A 20,280-nucleotide genomic window follows, 5' to 3' on the forward strand; every position below is an offset into this window, starting at 1 on the left:
AATTCATTAAAAACAACAACAACAACAACAACATTTATTCTTACCCTGGTAGAGACATTATCCTAAGTGCCCTCTGTACAAAGGCAAAAGGTGGTTTATAGTTTCATAGAAGAATAGATATACAAATAAACTATTATAGTAGCAGAGGTGAGTATTTATGTAGTGGAAACTTGGGAAGGGTTTCTCAAGAAGGGTAGGGTTGGAACTGAGAACTGAAGGTAGATAGGGTTTGGCAAGGCCTATAGACAGCTAAAGAGCATTACATTCCAGGTGGAAGAAACACTGTGTTCTCACTTTCATGAGAGAATATGCAGATCCTATCTGAGAGACTATGAGAAAGCAGCTTTCCAGGGAGCCTTCAGAGGCAGGCTTTCTGTTTACACTGATCTGAATGTCTTTTTCCTGTTAATGTCCATTCCTTTCTGTTCATTTTGTTATTCTCTCTAGTCTCCTAGTGCTTAGGATGTCGGTGATACTCAGGTGCTTTTCTTGTACCTGTTTTATATATAGATTTGATATTTCCTAATTTGCTTAAACAGGTCTCAGGGACTCATAAGATGTCTGTTTTTAAATTTTACTTTATATTCTCTCCCCAGACAGACTCTACACAATCATGTTCTTGATGTTCCTGAAATATAAATGCTTAATAGATGCTTATTTTCTGATGAAAAATGATTTTATGAGAGCCCTAGTTGTAATATGTCAGTAATTGAGATTCTCGATTCACCAAATTCATAAAAATACTACCTTAATCAAGTGAAGTAACAACTAGCCGGGCTTTTTCAAAGTGATCCTGACAGAAAGAGTCTATTATTTATTTTGCTCCATGTTTGTTACTACTTCCCTTGTAATCCCTTCTATCCCAATAGTAGAGTATTTTTCTTGTGTAACACATAAAATTAAGAAATGCCCTTAAATGCCATACAGTTCAAATACCAATATATTGCTTCAATCTCCTCAAAAATGGGTCATTTTTCCTTGAATAACTCCAATGACAGAAGACTCACTTCCTCATGCCCCCTGCTCTTTCATTTCTAGGACATCTCCCTTACATTGGCCCTCAGTGTGCCTTGTTCTAGGTCAGTGATTGCCAGTGGGGAAGGACCATAACTTTGTGATTTGGCAAGGCATGGAAACATTTTTGGATGTCACAACTTCATGACTTCAGGTACCACTGGCATGCAGTCTAGTGGGTGGAGGCCAATGATGCCACAAACCCTCCCACAAAGCACAGGGGCAGCTCCAGCCCAATAGTGCTAACGTTGAGAAACTCTACTCTAGATTCATCTTACATATCCATGGAAAAAGTATAAATTTTTCCATCTAGCAGTCTGTCTGATACTTGGACACAGCTAACTGCATGTTATAATAAGACTAGCAATTCATGTATGACTCTTCCCAAAGCATTTAAATTTAAAGGAGGAATGAAACATTGAGGGAAGGTAATGCTTCATGCAAACTGACCCATCCATGGTCGACCTCTTTTGCACCGTGGACTTGGATGGAGGAATAATAGAGTGGTGTCTGATTGTGCTGTTCCCCTTGTCCCATCTAGAAACTTACTTACTGTTATACTTACTGCAGGGGATTTAGTTTAAGGAGTTGTTCTTGTCAGACACATGATGTGAGCAATGCATGGCATATCCAAATCCATGTCATGATAAATAAGAGTGTTATAATGACCCTCTCCCAGGGTAAGAGAGGTCCTCAGATATGGATATTACTAAAAATTCTGTAAAAGCATCTAACCATACCAGGCATGAGAAAGGAGTAGTGAGAAACTCTCAAGGCTCTCTTCTCCCTTTCTATGAGTTCACCTTGTAGATGCCATCTAACCCATGTCCCGATTTGTTGCTGAGGTCAGTTTAACACTCAGGGACACAGCAACTGGGTCAATTTATACTTACACGTTCAGTTAAAATGTGTTCCACACTGCAAGAAAAGCTGAAGAAATGATACAGCCTCTGAAAAGGAGTGAGGAACATTTTTGGGAAGGATTCAAGGGACATTTTTGAATGGACAATTGAGGAGCTCTAACTACAGTCTGTTTAAAAAAGCACAAGCATAAACAATGCTTCAAAATAAGTACCATGTAGACAATTGCTGCGCTAAAGCAACCAACCTGATCCTCTTCTTGAATAAATACTATTTTCCCTCAAAGTGGGTGGATTGCAGGCTTGTAGAGAAGAGCAGAATCATCTTTAAAATGCTTTGAAAAGACACTGATTCACCAGAGGGGGTGAATAGACCCCACGTGTATTTGCTAATAAAGAAGGATTTTTGATGCTAGCTTTCATTGATTATCCAGTTAAGAAATCAATACTGTTGTTTTATAAAAAGGACAACCACAGAGTAGTTTGCACTACTTAGTAAGAGCATTGGGAAAATAATTATTAAGGTCTTCATCCATGGTGATACAGTTTAACTCAGCAAATCATTAAGAATTTCCCCTTTCAGGCAGTTTTCATTCTCTGCAAACAATGCCTATTGTATGAGCTAACACAGCAAGGGGCATCTCCACTGCTGACTTCCAGAAAGTTCTTTTCTGTGAGGAGATAATGAAAGAAGAGGAAGCTGGAGAGAAAGCATCTCCTGGAGCAATCCCACCAATGAAGTAATCTAGGCTCACCTGGGGAGATTATTACCATTTTCTAAAATTCTCTCTCTCACCAGGCAATTTTGTGACAGAAAACTCTGTGATCTGGTTTGGGACTGGGAGCTACACTTAGATGATAGGAATTTTTAACTGTGTGGTGGATTCATGTTAGTACATTTCTTCCATGGCTTCACCCTCTTTTTTCCTTCTGCTCGGTTCAAGCAAAGTACTTCCTAGTAAATATTCAGGAAGTCAAAAGTACTTAAAATTGGATTTGGCGTGTTGACTGATGTGAATGAATCTTTGTGGCCACTAGCTACATGCTGTCACTATAGTTACAACATCGGGGCCTGTGATGAGAATCAGTCCAAGAGCAGTAGGTGAGTATGCGGGGTACCCTGAAAAAGCCACTCTCCTAAAATATTTTCTCTGTTAGTGTATAAGAGTGCTTTCAGTTCACCATCAGAAATGTATCACTTTGGAATGCCTTTGACTACTTGTTTTAAAATTCTTATTAAAAGGCTTGTTTCAAATAGATAACACACTTTAATTCTTAGCTCTGTAGCTAAGAGCTTCCTCAAACCTTTCTTCTTTCACGATACCTAGCTGAAAGCAAGGCCCTTTGAGGAAGGGTCTCTTGGACCCTTGGAAGAGTGTGTGAAGTTAGGTGTATAGACAAATTGCTCTACCTTCTAGCTTACCTTGGCTGGGACCAGCATGTGTGTGATCTAGTCAGAGCCTCAGCACTCATGACACCAGGAGGCGTCCTGTGGAGGAGGAAGTGAAGCCCTCTCTGCACTTCCTCTCCAGCTCACCCCCTTCCTCATGTCAAGGCTTTTCCCTTGGCACACAGACATCTGCCACAATATTCTAATTGGTTTCCTGAGATCCAGCATCTCATTCATGATGCTGAATGTAGCCTACATGATCCATGTAGCCTTTCTCCAATGCAACTGTCATTCTATCAGTCTTCCTCAGAACCTTTCTAAATTTCGTTTCTGACCTTGTGAGCCACATAAACATATTCTGAATTGTAGTTACTGTTACTTCATAGAAGTATTGTAGCTGGAGCCAGATTTTAAGTTCCTTGAGGCCAAGGCTGTGTTCACTCTTATGTTAGTGGTCTTTCTACCCTTGTCACAGTGCAGAACACACAGAAGGGGGTGACTTGCTGTTGAGGTACATGGGGCTTCAACCATGGTTTGGCCACTGGGAGGGCCTCGGAGTTGGTTTTAGGTATGGCTCTTCCACTGACATTTTCCTGTTATTGTGGGGACATGATAGTTACTATTTATTGTATCTGTTAGTGTTTTGGTGAGCTGTTTCCCACAGATACGTTTAATGTATCCTCTGAACAACCTGACAAGATACATGCTATTTTGCTTATTTTACAGGTAGGTTAGTCAATGATGGGGATGGAATTAAAATCCAAGTCTTTCTGGTAAAAAATTGATATCCTTTTCATTATAGCATAATACTTTTGGCTTCCTTATTTATACTATGGAGACAGAAACCATATCAGCATTTGTGACTTTATGGTAATATTGTCCAAATGAATGAAATAATAAGCCAGGTCCTTTGAAGATTAAGAAGTAGCTTCTTTCCTTGTGAACTTGTACAGGATTTTAATAGCCCATGTTTTTTTTTCCCTAAAACAATCTGCCCTTTTTTGAGGATATACTCAGATAGTAAATAAGTAAAATTAGATTTAAAAAATCTATGTGCCTGGCATAGTTTGTTAATTACTTTGGATAAATAGGTATTTACACATCTGCTATAGAATGTTATTTACTGCACTGGGAGAAACTAAGATCAGAAAAGTATATGTGTAATCCCTTACCAGTGGCAATATCGGGTATATCATAAATATTTATAAAATTATTGACACTCATCTGGTGAAATTATTGTTGAAAGATGACAGATACATATTTTTAATTCTCTCTTCTCAAATAGCAAATCCCATCTCTCCTGATCCAAATATAGAAATAGCGGCAAAATTAACATAATATGCTTTGAGATGTGCAATATTTTCTATTCACCTAATGAAGTCAAAGGATGTTTATGGAAAACCAATTATCCTAATTACTCATAATATGAGGGTGTGTTCTGAAGAAGGAAAGAATTTGAAGTACCTCATTTAGAACAGCAAAGAATCTTAAATGCAAGAATCTGGGAGATAGAAAGAAGATTATTCCAAGGCAAATAGAGCCAATTAAGTGGTTTGTGACATATAAAGACAACATGAATGTAATATGACTTCCTTTAGTGCTTGGGGCTTTGATTGTAGTAATGTGGTAGGAAACAAAAAATATTGAACTACAACTAACACATAGAAATCATATGGGATGGTTCAAAGAGCACAAAAGTACACAAGATCTGAGTTCTAATGCTTGAGCTACCTACCAATGGGTGTTGTCATGAAACTAGTCTTTCTGGGGCTTGGGAAAATGAAAAGGTTGAGTTAGACAATTTTCTCAGCTCTTTTCTGTCTCTAAAATTCCATGGCCCTGTGAGTATTGCTAGAGTTTGAATAATACGTTCCTTCTTTTCCCAACAAAATTATGAGAGCCAATTGTCAGCTTTTTATCTAGCTTGTTACATGATGAATTGTTTCCTTTTTTTTCTTATGGTAGTAATTCAGTGGCTTTTTTGTGTACATTTTCAGATTTACACCATGAGAAATTGTTTATGATTTATCTCTGAACAAAATGACGCCTTAGTAAAAATTAGTGTAAAAAATAGTTTCAATGTTGTTTCTTCCTGTAGTTTATTGTATAGATGGCTTCAAATCATCATGCCACCTTATATCCACATCCTTTGTGACATAACTTTGTAGCACTTGTCCTATGGGCAGGACACATTCCTCTGCTCCTTGATTCTGGGCTGAGCCTTGTCAGTTGCTTTGGTAAATGGGATACTAGCAGATATGCCATCAGCAGAAGCCTGGAAGGGGCCTGTGTAGTTAAGTCTGCATTCCCTTGCACCTCTGCCATCTCTCTGAGAACACATTTGAGCAAGCCCACTGATTCCAGGTGGAGGATAAGGGACAACCTGAAGTAGAACCTGAACCCAGCCTTGATCAGCTCACTCCAGCTGATCTTCAGAATTATAAACTATAATAATAAATAATTATTATTTCAAGTCATTAAATTTTGGGGTAGTTTGTTATGCTATAGTAGCTATCTGATACCCTTCTAAATAATTTTCATTGCCAGAGAAAGGTTCGGTTTGCAATACTGTATTATCAAATACCCATAGACATCATCAATTATATTGTTAATATCATCCATTAATGAAATTATTAGGACATTTTCTTTTTGTTTCCCTGCGACATAAAACCAAAGAGACACAGCATTTTAGTAATAGTACTGGCCCATCTTACCTGTATGGAAACACTGCTGTATGAGCCGCCAATGACCCCTGCAATGAGCAGTGGAATATTTTCTTGAATGGCATAGGATCCATCAGGACACATATATTCAGCTTCATCCACTTTAGTCAAAGATGCCCTGATGAATTCCAGTGATTGCTCTAATGCATAAGTATCCCTTGAGCACGTATCCAAAATGTGTACACCCAACTTCACTCCTGGTAGCAAGTAATTGTCTTTGTTGATTTCATCAATAGCAAACAGCATGGCTTCCAGGCGTTGGATCCCTCGTTCTTCATTGATTCGCCCACATTCTTCAGTTCCAGTGCCTTTTTCATTAATAGGAAACAGGCCCCCTAAAACAAGGTCCCCTTCTATTTTAATCTCCCTCCTCAAAAAGTTATGGTCCCCTAAAGAGAGTAAAAATCCCTTTGAAAACAAAGCTAACGTAAGAACTTGGAGTCTTGTCAACATCTTCATGAATCCCGTTTCTGTACCTCTGGGAGATATCAATGGATGAAGCCAATGTTGCCCACTAGGCCTCCTCTCTCATTTCCAGACTGGATCTTTTGCCTGTCCTTCAAATAAGGGAGGAACAGACTAACAGAGCCTGTCACCAAATTCCTAAAGAGATAAAAATTATATGAACAAAAATGGTAAAGAAAACAATAGTGATTATATGGATGACCCCCCCCCCATCAGACCTTTGAAGGGAGCATGACTCAAGTTACCATTTAGCAGACACATACTGTACCCCTGCACCAGGCACTCTCCCACAGATATCCTCACCCAGTCCTTACAACACATAGTGACATAGATCTTAATGCTCCCATCTCCCAGAAATGGATCCCGAGGACTAAAGAAGTTAAGTGACTTGACAAAGTGTACCTAGAATGGAAGTAGTGTTTTCTAGCTTTCCTAATGCTAAGTTCAGAACTCCGTCTATTTAGTCATTGACTCTGCTGTTGGTAGGATAGTAACTTGGATATGAGTCTTTACCCCTTCTCTTTCAGCTTCCTTTATAGACCTTTCCTTTTTATTCACTCTTTTTATTTCCATTTGGGGACAGAGCAATGGGAAATCTTTCACTGTTTCTTCATTTCTACCACCACATTCCTGATCTCCCTTTGTTCCAGATACTCTCAGCCCACTGCAATCAAGATTCTGCCTTTAATCTCTAAAATAAAATTTAAAAAGCTCTGGAAAAAGCTACTACTTATTTACTAGTTTCCAAATTCACTAACCCCACTGTAGTCCTCATTTTACTTGACCTCATTTGAAATTCTGACTCCTTTCTACCTGCTCCAACTTCCTAAGTTTCTGTTCTTTTGCTTCTACATCTCACATTCCATTGTTGGACCCTCCTCCCCCACTGCATTCCTGTAGGTCATCTGCTTTCACCGTTTTAACTATCACTGAAATGACTCCTAGGTTGTCTGCCTCCTAAACAGATCTGCCTACACATCCCTCTGACATCTCAAGGTCGATAAGCTATAACTTCTCCCTTATCTCTGTGAATGGATCTCTGTACCCAGCTTCTCAAGCCAGAAACCTGCAAGCTGGAGCTTTTCCTGCTTAACTCCCTCCCACACTTAATTAGCCACTAAGTCCTGTAAAGTCTACCCATTTAACATCTCTCAAAGCCACCTCCTTGTTTATAACTCTGCTGTGTGAGGCTCTTGTTATCACTAACAGGACCATAGCAGTAGATTCCTGTACAGCTGCTGCAGGCCCTAAAAGCATGTTTTCATGAGGAAGGGAAAGATAATAACCTTTCTCAAGTACAAAATTTTCAAATTTATTATTGTATAACCTGTACTACAGATAATGAAGAAAGTCCAATGGCTGATAGCTGTCTCCTCCAGCCAGTGTTAGGCAAGCCCCGATTTGGCCCTCTAATTTCGAAGAGTATAGTGATTACTAGTGTGGGGGTTTCCATAGTAGGTTGTAATTTAGGACAGTTCCATAAATCAAGCTTCTTTTTACAAAACGGCTTAATGGAATCAGGCAAAGCCCTATTATGAGGATCCTGCTTTTGACAATAGGCTGGGGTCTTCCCAGGGAGCTTGCCAAAATCCTGGTGTGGAGTAGCCTGCTTGCATGCACACAAACCAATGGGCCTATTGTTGTACTCCTTGCCAACCATCTCCCTAGCACTAGAGCAAGCACTGGCCAGCTCCCTCGCTCTGCTTGTTCACTGCCCTTCTCCCGGAGGAGGCAAGCTTACTATTTTTAGAATCTGGTGAGAGAAGTGATAGTAGGGATTCCTGGAGAGTTCTCCTGACACGGTACAGGTGCCTGTCCCTGTGTGTGGTTTGGTATACCTGTCTGCCCTTCTGCTTTTGTGCATAATTATGTATTGGTGGGTTTTATGAAGGAGGGGGCTCTTCTGGCCACATCTAAACTTAATCAGGATGTCTGAAAGCCACACAAACTGTGTGATAGATTAGCAAATGATAATAATCTGAATGGTGTCCTGTTGGAGGAGGTACTTGAATAATGCATAATCTTAATTGTTCAGAATGGTCCATCTCCCGTCAATCTATACTGACTTCCTTTTGCCTCTAGGTTGACGAATTGACTTCTTTGTGCTCTATGATCTTATCCTTGGCTAGCTCTCAAGTGTTACTGCTCACCATGCCCATCAGTTCCATCCCACCTCTGCCTTCACATCTTATGCTCCAGCTGTTACTGAACCATGTTTATCTGAGAGGATATCTAGAATGTTGATGGCCCCTTGATTCTACTCGTGTTTTTCCCTTTGCCGCGAATGCTCTTCTATACTCATTTTCTAGTAATCACCCACTTAACATTTAAGACTCAATAGTCACCACTAGAAAAGTCTGAGAATTTTTTTCTTATCTTCCTTCCCTGGTGAAATTGTTTACTTCCTGCTTTATATCCCTACTGTAGCTAGTTCAAGAAATGTTTATTTTTACTATTATCATTCTTTTTTGTTTCCTTGTCTGCTCATTGGGAATAAATAGAATAGCAAAACACTGAGGATTTTTGAGGTATGAGGAAAAAAAATCAAAACTCACAAAAAATAGAAACAGGAACTATTCCAGTATGTACTTCAACATTTTTGACATTTCTCCCTTTTCATGTTAGCAGTGCCCTTTAAAACCTGAGTTCCCAATGCTTTCTGTTCCTTCTGCATGGAGCAAGTGATGGTTTTTTTTTTTTTTTTTTTTTTTTTTTTTTTTGAGACACAAGAGTCATCTGGGTTTTGTTTTGTTTATTTATGTGTGAGCCTCAGCAATGACAACAGCAGTCATTGGAATGCTCAGTGTTAGCCCAGAGCCTCTCTGGGAGATCTGCCACAGTGCACCAGAAAATCTAATAATAATAATTTTTTAAAAAGTTGATATTGTAGTAGGGTTTTTTTGGTTTCATATCAATTTCTGGTCTGTCTTTGATCTGTATGTGCAGTTCCCTTTGAAGCAAAACTGCCATGGAAGGCAAAAGACACTGTGATGATTATCAATGATAAAGCAGCAGAAATAGCTCTATAAAATAATTGTTTTATGTGCCTAATAAAAGAGAATAGCTAATTAAAAGAAGCTCATCAACACAATATTACCATGTATATATGAAAAAATATGGATATCTTTTGAATCTGAAGAAAGATTTTCTGAGAAAAAATGCTCTTTGCTGAAGCAGACTTGAAAGGGAACGTCACATTACACACTAAAAGTCCTAAAACATATTAGTCTATCTGTTTCACAGGTAGGAGCTGTGTTTTATTTATCTTTGTGTATCCATGGCTTGGCAGAGTGTCTGCCTGCGATGTAGAAGGTATTCAACAAATGCTTCTTGAAGGAATAGAGACATCCATGATTATTATGTTTGCAGATGACTCTTTACTATTTTACTTGTGGCACAGGAAAAGAGAACTAAAATAGAGAAAGTGGTTATTTTATTTCATCACCTACCTAACCATCCCAAGGACTCTTATCCTATTATGCTCTTTGATGGTAGCACCGCTAACAGGTAGAACTAGAGGAATTAACTCTGTAAAGATGCCAGAGAAAAATGCTGTCTTTGTATTTGGCAGTTGCTGCTGACATGGGTCCCTATGCAGCTAGAAGAGTTGTGGCCTCAGGTTGACCTACATTTACTTAAGTGAAAGCTTCAGTCAGGAGAATTCTAAATTAAAAGCATGCATATTATCCTATTTCAAAGCATCAGAGATGCATTCACTCAAATATTTACTGAACACCCACTATGTGTGTGCTAGGCCATCAGCTGGCTCTGCAGAATATAAACTTTAATTGCAAACAAATGGACATTATCTCTGCTGTCAAACGACTTTCTAAATGCTTAGGTATTTTTCTTTAGAAAGCAACAGAAAGATACTCATCTGTTTTTACCAACTATCTCCATCATTTATGAAAATCTTAAAAAGCAGTGTACCTTAGGTTTCTTTGAAGGTGTAATTAAGTGCTTGACTCAAAAAGCAATCCATTAAATATTACATGAAAACATTTAAAAATTAGATATACGTATCTTAAAAACAAGTTGACAATGTTATGTAAAATATTTTTCCTTTAAGCCCTCTGCCAAGACATCTTTGAGTAACATTCAATGTAGTCCTGGAGAATTACAACTTAAAAATCAATTAGAGTAATGTTTAAATATGCGATCTTAGTATTTTTTGTTTACCTTTTCCTTAAAGCAAAATTTAAAATGATTAAGACTGTAGGGCCATGAATAATTTAAAGACACTTAGCATTACTTAAAATGAAGCCCTGAGAGCTAAAAGAACAGGAAATTAAAATTTAACATTGAAAAATAGACAAACATGCTTAATTTAATGCAACTGTTTATCTCTGAGTAACAGCTTATCCGATTGTGGGAAAGGGCACCAACCACTTCTTTTCAAGTTCCGTTCATTATAAATCAGCCAGCAGCACATTCCCCAGATAAACAGGCTCCCCACTGCAGCCACATTCATATGCAGCTGGAGAATGGCAGCTCTGCAGTCAAAGTTCTCCGTTCAGGGATGATGAGTGATGTGTCAACTATAAACAAGCATGTGTAGCCCTCTCTGTAGGCAACCTGCTCACCAATGTTTTATTAATCAGTGCATTAATAGAACCTCAGAGGTTTGCTGTGAATATAACCCCTGGAATGTGTGGGCAAGAAGCATTCGTATACTCTGTGTATGCTAATATGTATTTTCCTTCCTCTCTTGACTTTGCCCAGGAACCGGGTGTTGAAAATGAAATCCAGTTGGACTCAATGAATAAGTAGTTTATTCAGGGGAGATATCATGCTAGCCACCATGACCACTCTCTCCTAAAAAGAAACCCTTAAGTTGCTGACGGGCTTTGAGTGTTCAAAGCCTTGCACATCCAAACGATCTGGAGAAAATTTGGGGTTATTGATAATCTATGAAATTTTGTTGCACTTCTGGTAATTTTTTTTTCAGCTGCCAGAATTATAGACAATAAAAGACATGGCCTTTGTTCTTGAACTGCCATTTTCAACTGGGTAAACAGAGCCTGTAGCTTACTGACATTTTTTAATAGCAGTATGTATCATGCGCAATTCTGAATCTTTTACTCTTACTAGGCAACAAACATATTTTTTCCAGAAGTTTTTAAGAGATTGTTATGAGTAGCTGACTAAAACCCAGTCATTTTTAGCGAATATAGCTTAAAACTTCTAGTTTAAATTACTACAACTGTAAAGTGGTCTAATTCCATTTGCTGATCCTGTATAGTTTGTTCTGTTTGTTATAATGATCATATTTTGTTTTATACTTATTTGCCTAGTTTTTTGAAATAGAAATTTAGCAATTGGAAATCTTTCTTTCTTTTTTTAGATTTTATTTATTTGACAGAGAGAGAGAGAGAGAGAGAGAAAGTGAGTACAAGCAGGTGAAGTGACAGGCAGAGGGAGAAGCAGGCTCCAGGCTGAGCAGGGAGCCCAGTGCAAGACTAGATTCCAGGATCCCATGACCTGAGCCAAAGGCAAGTGCTTAACTGACCGAACCACCCAGGTGCCCCTGAAAATCATTCTTTCTTTCTTCCTCATTAGATTGAGCTATTGCATTTCAAGGACAATGCCTTAGACATTTCTGTTCTTCCCATAGTGCCTCACATATGTAGTTGTCAAATATTGGTTAAATGCTAAATTCCAAGGAGCATGTAAGTTTTTGAGAGATTGGTCAAGGGATTGGAAAAGTAATTTGGAAATTCCCTGCAGATAATGAAGAAGATAGCTGAAAAGACAACTCTTTTCCCCCCAAAGTGATTTTATAATAGGTCAAAAATCAACTTTAGCACTTAGAGAACTTGACTCAAATAGCTCTCAATCTTCCTTTGACTTTGAATTGCTAATTTTTAAGAAAAAATATATAAAGTGAAACTAGAAAAATTATAGAGTTTAGGACAAACATTGGTGTGAATAATGAAGAATGAAAAACAACACAGAACCTGCAGTCCAGGTTCCATGATGCATGAATGACAAGGCAGAAGAAGTGTGGAGGCGAGACCAATGTATTTAGATTTGAAGTTATGGAGGACAGTTCTGCTGTCTCTCAACATTTTCTAGATTGAGGAAGTTTGAGATACCACAATATACATAAAATTTTGTATAGCCGAAAACTTAGGTCAAGTAGTGGAAATGAATTGACCAGACTCTTTCCTTGAGCCTGTTTTATTCACAGAGAACACAGAAGCCCCAAAACCCTAGGTGGCTATCTAGAAGGAGACGCTGCCAGTTGAGATGATGGAGGCAGAAAGCGAAACTGAAGATAAAAAAGTAGAAACTCCCACTTTACTATTTCAACTTTGACTCTTTGCCCCCTGCAAAAAATCACATATACTATCTCCTTTATTCTCTGAATTTAGAAAAGAGTGTTTTTATGAGGTAGGCAAACAAATTTACAATTGTGCTAAACTTTAGTTCTTAGGGAAATTGCTGGTAATTTACTTCCAATCAATAATACTAACCTGCTTCATTCAATAGAGATTATATGAAAGACTTACTCACTTTTCATCGAAGTAAATCTTTATTGTTCTAAACACCACAAACTGCACAGTATTTTTCTGTGTGTATGTGTTTGTGTTGCCATTTCAGCTGTTATTTCATCCTTACATTTCCTAACTTCCTTACAAAGCCTTGAATTTGGGCCTCCCCCAATTCCCTGCAGCCTACCTTTGTCCTTTTCCTCTTAGAAGCTGCAAAGTCTAATAGAAGTTACAGGTCTGTCAGCATGAATAGAGAATACAGAAACTGGGTTTGTCAAAAGATTTCCTTGTAGCTCTGGACAAAATGGTAAAGGAAAGAAATGGAGAAATATTCTTCATAGGGGAACATTTTTACCTCTTGGTCATGTGATCTATCAACTGGCTGTTATTTATAATGTCTGGTGTGTATACAGTCCTTTCTCTTGAATAATGTCAAAGTATTTTGCACAATGAATTTACAGCTTCCTGGTTGGAAAGAATTACATTACCTATTGCTGAATAGAGGGAGAGAGAGAGAGAGAGAGAGAGAAAGAGAGAAATTTGTAATGCAAATTATTCAAGGTAACAGTGAGAAGTAAATATACAATTAGGATCTAAGGAAGTTTTTATCATTATTGCCTAATAAAGTCTTATGAAAGAGAACACATGTCAACACCTATCATACCGGTTTCCCTCCAGATATCATACCCATCTCTCAAGTTTTCCTTAGCAGGTAAATGGTAAAATATCTAAAACCCCGGAATCCCTGGGTGGTGCAGTGGTTTGGCGCCTGCCTTTGGCCCAGGGCGTGATCCTGGAGACCCGGGATCGAATCCCACGTTGGGCTCCAGGTGCATGGAGCCTGCTTCTCCCTCTGCCTGTGTCTCTGCCTCTCTCTCTCTCTCTCTCTGTATGACTATCATAAATAAATTAAAAAAAAAAATCTAAAACCCCACCAACTTTGCCTAGCCCTATATGACGCTGTTAGAATACCTTTAGCTGGCTTCTGTTTCTGGCCAGTCATAGTAATTGGTATTGAATCTCCCCTCCAGCTGAAAATAGCTATAAAACTGAACAAAATATATAAGGCAAGCTATGATCTTTGAGAGAAAGAGACACATGAGGGAAATTCCATGATTACCCTATGAATTTCCCAACATTCTACATGGGAGCACCTTTCAGCCCTGGGGCAATGATAGTATTGTTGACCTTAAAAGGAGCGATTAGAGTTCTTGGCTTCTGAAGTGGTTGCACTTTGTAGGGTAGAGAGCTGCACAGAGATGGTGAGCAGAAGATCTATGTGGTGCAAAGGCTGGTCATGTTATATACAGGGTGAGACTCAGTGAGGCCTGGCAGATATCATCTATCTGCAAGAAGACTGAGAGATAAATGTCAATATCAGAGGTTATGCGTATTGGAAAATCAATGAAGTTCTAACTCAGCTCAAGTGGAGAGACAACACCAAGCATTATTATACTTTCAATTAAATTCCCAGAAAGGCTATCCTCTATAACTAAGGGCCAAGCACAGGGATGAGGGGCATGTCACAGGTCTATATCTAAATAGACCTGCTTTAAGGAGACTAAAACTAAGTCTAACAAAACTAAAATTATCTACCAGTTATTTAACTACCTGGTAAGACAAAACTCAAAACCCTTAAAGGAAGATGATAAAACTTCGACTGCCTTCAGTATAATTCCACAATAACCAGTATACAATAAAAAAAATGTTTGCTATATAAGAAAATAGGAAAATGTGACCCAGAGTAAAGAGAGAAAGCATTCAATAGAAATAGGCCCTAAAATGATTCATATTTTGAAATTAGCAGTCAAGAACTTTAAGTAGACTATAATAAATATGTTCAAAGATTTAAATATATGAATGAATAGATGAAAAATCTCATGAGAGAATGAAAAGCATAAGAAAACAAAGATGCTAGAACTCAAAAGTACAATATTTAAATATAAAATGCATGTGAGGAGGCACAACAAATTGGAGATGACAAAATACTAAAAAAAAACCCAAAACCCTTGAAGACAGATGAAAAGAAATGATCCAATTTGACCAGAGAGAAAAGACATTGAAAAAATTTGGACAAAGCTTTAGTGTTCACTTGGACAATATTAAGTAACCTAATACATGTGCAATTTGAGTTTCAGAAAGAGAGAAGAAAGAATGGAAGTAAAAAAAAAATGCTTGAGGAAATAATGACTGAACATTCCCCTAACTAGGTAATAAACATAAGGTTACAAAACCAAGAAGCTCAGCAAACCCTAAGCAGGATAAATACAAATAAAACTATACTATAGGCAAATCATAGCCAAATTGTTAAAACCAAAGATCAAGGGAAAACTTTGAAAACAGAGTAAAATAGCTCATACATGCAGGGTAACAGTATGAATGAAGGCTCACTGTTCATCAAAATCATTGGTGGCCATATGCAGTAGAATGATATCTTTAAAGTTCTGAGGGGAAACTGGTCACATACCAAAAATCTATTTCCAGTTTAAATATGCTTCAAGAAGGAAGGTGAAATACAGATTTTTAAGGCAACTAAAAGTGAGAGATTTCATTGCCAGCAGACTTAAAATATGAGAAACGTTAAAAGAATTACTTCAAAGAGGAAATGACACCAGATGGAAATCCAAATATATAGGAAGGAATAAAGGGCACCAGAAATGATAAATGTATGGGTTATTGTAGAAGAATATCCATTAAATCTAGTTACCAGGTATTGTTAGAGTGAGTTCATGAAAACTGTATTTGTCAAAAATAAAAAATGGTAAGAAAAAATGAGTTCCACTACCATTTTGTCCATTATACTTTGATTTTACTTCTCTCTGTGTATATGTTTGCATTTATCCTAGATCCTGTTAGCTGAAAACCTTTTTACACCTTCTAGAGTCCCCCTGCTAAAAGAACAATGCCATAATTCAGAGGCCATGCTTCTGAAAGATAGCCAATAGCCAATAACATATTCTTCTTTATTATATAGCTGTTAATAGATTCAATGAAAGATGAAACCCTGGTACAGCTATACTAGTTGTTAAAATATTAAAATACTTCCATTCAGTTAGTGAACAGTAAAATCCACTAAGCCCTCTGGATTTTCCTCCACTTTCCTGGTTGCTCTGGTTCTTCCACTGGCTTATCTCTATCACTTCTCCCAATTTCCTCATGACCCAGCAAGGAAAGTGTTAAATTCTGGTACAGTAGGGTCTTTAGGTTCCAACACGAAGGGTAGGGCTACTGTCCATTTTCATAACATGATACTGATTGCTAAACATTTGAATATCACCCCTGAATTGACTTGCTGAATAAGATATTGGGAAAAATGGGGAAAGTTTCAGTTTTAAGCAAGATTTTCATTAGCTAGAACAAAACTGGATTTTTCCTTGTAGTTTGACTGATTAGCATCCATTTCTAATTTTTTCTTGAAACTGTACCATAATTTTTTCTTGGAAACCTGATGCATATGTTCATAACGTAAGGTGAATCCATTCTTGGCTTGATAGGTAGCTTGTGATACATATGACTAACCAGAATGTGATATGTCCCTGGCCACAGCAATCAGTTCCGGGATGAGTCTGTGACCAAATCATTGCCAACCAGGGTTAATCTGAGAACACATTTTAGAATAATCAGGAGAAAAGCATCCTCTTTCTATGAGAAATGGATATAAGCCCGGAGCTGTTGGCAGCCATCTTACCACCTTGAGTCAAGAGCCTGAGGTGCAAAGCCAAGAGACAGAAAAATAGTGAAACCTGACAATATTATATGGACTATTCAATCCAGCTAAGATTTCCCAGTTATGTGAGAGAGCAAATTCTTCTTTCTGCTTAAGTCAGTTTGAAGTATGTTTGTGACTTGTCCCTGGGTGATTCCTGAGTAGAACCTCTCTTCTTTTCCCATTCCTTTTTTATTAAAGATGCTAAAATTTGGGATGCCTGGGTGGCTCAGCAATTGAGTGCCTGCCTTTGGCCCAGGGCATGATCTTGGAGTTCCACGATCAAGTCCCACATTGGGCTCCCTGCATGGAGCCTGCTTCTCTCTCTGCCTATGACTCTGCCAATCTCAATCTCTCTCTCTCTCTCTCTCTGTGTGTGTGTCTCATGAATAAATAAATAAAATCTTAAAAAAATAAAATTTATTAAGCACCTACCCTCTGCCAGAAACTAAAATTAATGTTTCATGTAGATTATTTTATTTAATCTTGCAGTTTTCCTCCTACTCAGGTATGCACTACCATAGGTACCTGATTCTATGCAGAATCTCAGATGGACCCCGGCTTCATGATGGTTCCTGTTGTGTTACTCTATCTATGTATGAATAAATTTTCCTAGAAATGCAACTACTCTAGTTGTCCCTTCTTTCATACTCTTATCAGATTCCCCACTTTCTCGAAACTTACTTATGACAAGTGAAATCATCCGATATATTGAGCTGTCAGTTTTCAGCGCATTAATGCAAGTTAGTTTGTTAACCAGTTAGGGATGGTCAAATTTTCAATGGGCCACAACAGTGGCTTAAGGAAAGAGAAACATTATAAATCATGGGGTTTTAGAAACCTCAGTGTACATATATTGCAGTGTGAGGACCTAATTGGTGTTCTTCAAGTTATAGCACTTATGAACTCCATACTCAATTAGAAACAACTTGTACATATCAACCACTGTGAAATTTTGGGCTGAGAATAATCCTTCCCTCACCAGATAGCCAATTTAATGCCAGGCAATGAAATGCCTTTGACGAGTTATCTCCAGCGTAATGGGGTTCTCTGGTGACTGATGTGACTTTAAAACATATTTGTTCACTTCTTCTTTGTTGAAAAATTTAAGAGGAAATTATTGGTGTGCTTTAGTCGGCTGATGTGAGCTCTTAACGGCCAATTATTCATATTTCTTCCCAATTCTGTGTGTCAGTGATATCACGTTGGTAGCTTCAAATTAGCAAAATGGGAGTATTTACTTAGTAGAAATCAGCAAACATTAACAATTGGTTTCTCCTCACAAATCCTACAGATCTGGTTTTTAAACATTTACCAGCACACAACTGGGTATATTAACAATATGATCTTAAAATCTGTTCCTAGAGAATCAAATAGGAAAAGCGTGGGAAAGCAATATTGCAGAATGCCTTCTTTGATCAGTGCTTTTCTATCTGCAGATCACAAGCTATTCGTGTGTCATGAAATACATTAGTGAATTACAATGAGCATTTTAAAAGGAAATAGAAGTATTTAAAATAGAATAGAGAAAGCCAAAAACACTGATCCAAGGCATATAGTAAGGTTGAGTATTATCTTCTAAAGCGGTTTTTTTTTTTTTCTGATGTGTATGAGTGTATGTCTTGGGTTATAACGTAAAATAATTTCTTACTGGCTCATGGTCAAAAGAAGTTTGAAAGCCATTGTTGTACAATGTGGGCTCTGTAGTCAAACACATGTTTGAATCTATAATATTGGCATATGACCACCTTCCTATTCCTCATTTTATATATGTATCCAATGGAGACAATGGTAGTACCTATCTCAGGGTTTGTTTATAGGATTAGATAAAATAATACAAAACATTAGCTCAATATGTTAGCTACTATTAAAATTTTCAGTCGTGAGGATAATTTGCCATTGGCTTCAGTGCAATTGGTGTGTGGCGGGGTGGTATTCTGAACTCTCCACATAGCCACCTAGAGTCCAAAGCCTGTTGTTTCAGGATTGAATTACTTTAACTGCTTAGTCTTTATTTCCTCAGTTAGTGAACAGAACCACCTGGTGGTAGTCTTCTATTATGCTGACTTTCTCTTGGCTGATGCTTAGGAGCTATGTGATCTTGGGAGAAATCACTGGCTGACTGAATGATGCAAGCTGGGACCTCAAAGCTCCTTGATGTCCAGTAAATTCTGGCTTGTTTGGCGTTTATGGGTGCTAGAGACCATAAAATGCCAGGAGAAAATGGAAAGTGATCACCTAAGAAAAAGATGCAAGGTGCTTATAGCAAATTGATTTATTCCCTTTCTCCTGAAAAAAACATGTTTTCATCCCTGCTCCCTTGATCCTTTCCTGTCATACTGAGTTTTATTGAGAGAGGGCTGGACACCTCTTCTGTGTCTGTCTGGACTAGGACATTAACTGACTTGTATACTGAGATGAGAATGTTTAAGATTCTGCCCACAAATGGTCTTAATTTTAATTATCACAAGGCATCAGAGCCTCAGGTACAAAGGGTTTGGGCCCTTGTGGCTGTAATGATTATTAGTCTTTAAATTCCATGGCAACTGCTATGCCTGTGCCGACAAGTCTGGGCTGCCCTATGCCCTCTTATCCAGTCCCTGCATGCTTTTCAGGGAGAATGATCCCTCTGTCTCAGTATATATCTAAATGTGGGAAGCTCCTCACACAAAGCTGTATAACTGGAGGCATATAGATTTTCAACCAGCAGGCTAACGTGTCTCTTGTATAGCTTGAACTTTTAAAGTGGTTCTGACTTTATCTGTATTTTTAAAAAGACCAAGTAGAACACAAAGCCCTCCTATAACACAGCCTCAAGGCATGCCTTCCTTTCCTTGTGTTACACCCAATTTACCAGCATGAAATTATGACACTCTGATATTACACAAAGACCCATTTCCCCAGGCAAGAATGGGGTGGTGTGAGACACAAAGGAGTGTACACTGTCTCAATCTGCTTGTGTAAAAGCCAAAATCAAGCAAAAGTAGTCTATGGTGTTGGAAGTCAGGATGGATTTCACTCTTGGGGATCTGGGAAGTTAGTGCCTAGAAGGAAGAATGAGATCCCTCCTTGAGTGCTGGTAACTTCCTGTTTATTGATTGGGGTTTTTGTTCCATGAGGGGTGTTGTGTGTGAAAATTCAAGCAGCACTGTTACAATAGATGCATTTTTCTGTCTGTATATTACACTTCAGTGAAAACTTAAAAAGTAATGATCAAGTGAAGAAGTAGAGCAGCTATAGAGCAGCTATGTATTTTTTAAAAAATGGTTTTGTATGACAAATCGGCCATAGGGGTAATGACATAAACTTGCAACTGCGGGCTTATTAACGATACTTGCCCTCATGAGAGAATCCCTTACTGCCTGGAGAGAGGCCCTGGTGGAAAATGAGGGCTTACCTCATTGTGAGTGAGTGTTGGCCATGCAGAGGCCTCCTTCTCATTATAACTGGAAACTAGCCACTGTGTTTTCCTTCCTGTATGTCAGCAGAAATCAGGAATCAGAGTGCAATCAGCTAGTACACCAGTCGCCTGCAGCCTGAACGTGGTATCCATGATTCACCAGCTTAGGCTGGATGGCAACAGAGGTGCTAAGCTCCACTCAGAGGAACCCATTCTGAGATGGGGCAA

The 20,280-nt window shown here is 38.3% G+C and overlaps 1 protein-coding gene across 3 annotated transcripts in view; it reads right to left on the minus strand.

The window, feature by feature from the left end:
• GRM3 (glutamate metabotropic receptor 3) overlaps positions 1–20,280 on the minus strand; it is a 231,188-nt gene that overhangs the window by 104,857 nt on the left and 106,051 nt on the right. For 2 of the 3 annotated variants that reach the window (XM_077857151.1, XM_077857150.1), the window contains exon 2: positions 5,979–6,590. The exons of the other annotated variant lie outside the window; for it this stretch is intronic. In XM_077857151.1, coding sequence (XP_077713277.1) covers positions 5,979–6,446 — 468 coding nt within the window. In that variant the 5' untranslated portion in view covers positions 6,447–6,590. The remainder of the gene's footprint in view (positions 1–5,978; positions 6,591–20,280) is intronic. 3 annotated transcript variants of the gene reach the window in all.

The sequence above is a fragment of the Canis aureus genome, chromosome 18 (assembly GCF_053574225.1).
Source record: "Canis aureus isolate CA01 chromosome 18, VMU_Caureus_v.1.0, whole genome shotgun sequence".
NCBI classification, from domain to species: domain Eukaryota; kingdom Metazoa; phylum Chordata; class Mammalia; order Carnivora; family Canidae; genus Canis; species Canis aureus.